The sequence below is a fragment of the Mus caroli genome, chromosome 6, assembly GCF_900094665.2.
Source record: "Mus caroli chromosome 6, CAROLI_EIJ_v1.1, whole genome shotgun sequence".
Classification (NCBI taxonomy): domain Eukaryota; kingdom Metazoa; phylum Chordata; class Mammalia; order Rodentia; family Muridae; genus Mus; species Mus caroli.
In genome coordinates, this window is record NC_034575.1 from 113,546,966 (window position 1) to 113,548,564 (window position 1,599).

Sequence of the window (1,599 nt, forward strand, 5' to 3'; positions counted from 1 at the left end):
GCCTTGGAAGGGCCCCGCTTCCCGGCTTCCTGAGGGCCTCATCAGAGACGCTAAGTGGTAACTGGGAGATGATTGATGTATCAATTTGGTTCACCACAGCAGACGTGTCACTGTGTATAATGAACACATCTCACTCCCTGAAGACACAGAAGTGGAGACGTGTAAGCATTCGCTCCCATTACTCAGGATAAACTAGGAATAACTCAGAGCCTCAGCTGAGAGAGAAGGAGGCGCCGTGCTGAAGCTTCAGTCTCACACTACTGCTTCCCTGCATCGCACATGCGTGTAAAAACACAGANTAGAAAACCTGTCAATTACAGTTTATAGGGACCTCTACTGGAAACAGTACAGACGGCAATCAAAGAAAATTAAAATACCAAATGCTGAAATTGCTCAGAGGAGAATATTAATTACAGTACCTGATCCTTGGGACCAAGTTATCATCTTCCCCAAAACAAAACAAAACACAATCAAACCTATTAGTAGTTCTATTTAAGGGAACATGAATAAGCAATTTTACAATAATATAACTTTCTTAACTATAAAGCTTCCAAAATATCTACCTAAAGTTGACCATATTAACTAAAGGTTAACTAAATGGTTAACTAAATATTAACTAAATGGTTAACTAAAGTTGACCATATTAACTAAGACAAAAGGATAGAAAAAAAAAAAGAATAGAAGCTATCCCAAATGAACACTTGAGGGTCACTTAGAACAGTATTTCCAGACTTGTGTTGTCTATAGCATTCACAGCCTCCTAGTCTCACTGAAGGCGATGCTGTAGAGATAAAGCCCCGAGTTTCTTTTCTGAGATTCAATGTGAGGACTTACTTGTTTAGTTTACTTGACAGCGATTTTCTAGCTCTGAACTCTTCCTGGTAGAGCTGCTTGTACTTTTCTAGTTCTATTTTATCGAAGTCTTCCTGGGCTTTCATTCTGCAGAGCTGGGACTCCAGGTCTTTCATCCTGAGCTCCATCTGACTTCGCACCGAAGCGTTACTGCTCTCTCTTAACTGCTCCAAGTTCTCCTGGGATGCTGCTTGAGCCTACAGAGAGAGAGAATACACTTTGGAAGCAGTTATCACCCGAATCATTACTGTCCATTTGTTTTGAATGAAACATGTGAAAGCAGATGCTGATGCTGGGATTAAGATAGGAAATTATAAAAAATGGAANCTTCCTCATCGTCTTTTGTTTATTAAGTCCTGGGACTCAAATCCGGGGCCTGGTGCGTGCTAACTGAACACGTTCCCACTGTGGGTATGCCCAGCTCTGAACGACACATAGGCACACAGTGATCTGATCATTTCAAGAACTCAATCAGCTCCAGATGAAAGCCTGAACTAGATGGCTTAGGAGTAACGTGAGAGTTTCATGTGCTTCATATGTCAACCTGTTCTGTTCCCCTTCTAACAATCTCAGTTTTTGCAAACTAGCTTTGAAAGTCAAATGAGTCTCTAATGAAAGGTCCACTGAGTTATAACAACAAAGAATCCTCGAACACAGGAATAAGCACATGTCCTCTTCTCTCTAGAACTCTCTAAAACTCTAGGGATAAGCACGTGTCCTTTTCTAAGACTCGAGGAGACACAGGAC

At 41.3% G+C, this 1,599-nt stretch overlaps 1 protein-coding gene across 1 annotated transcript in view; it reads right to left on the reverse strand.

Annotated features, from left to right (window-relative positions):
• The window catches only part of Ankrd30a (ankyrin repeat domain 30A), a 66,863-nt gene that overhangs the window by 7,432 nt on the left and 57,832 nt on the right, over positions 1–1,599 (reverse strand). Inside the window, 2 exon segments of the mRNA XM_029478243.1 lie at positions 835–1,069; positions 1,244–1,275. Coding sequence (XP_029334103.1) covers positions 835–1,069; positions 1,244–1,275 — 267 coding nt within the window.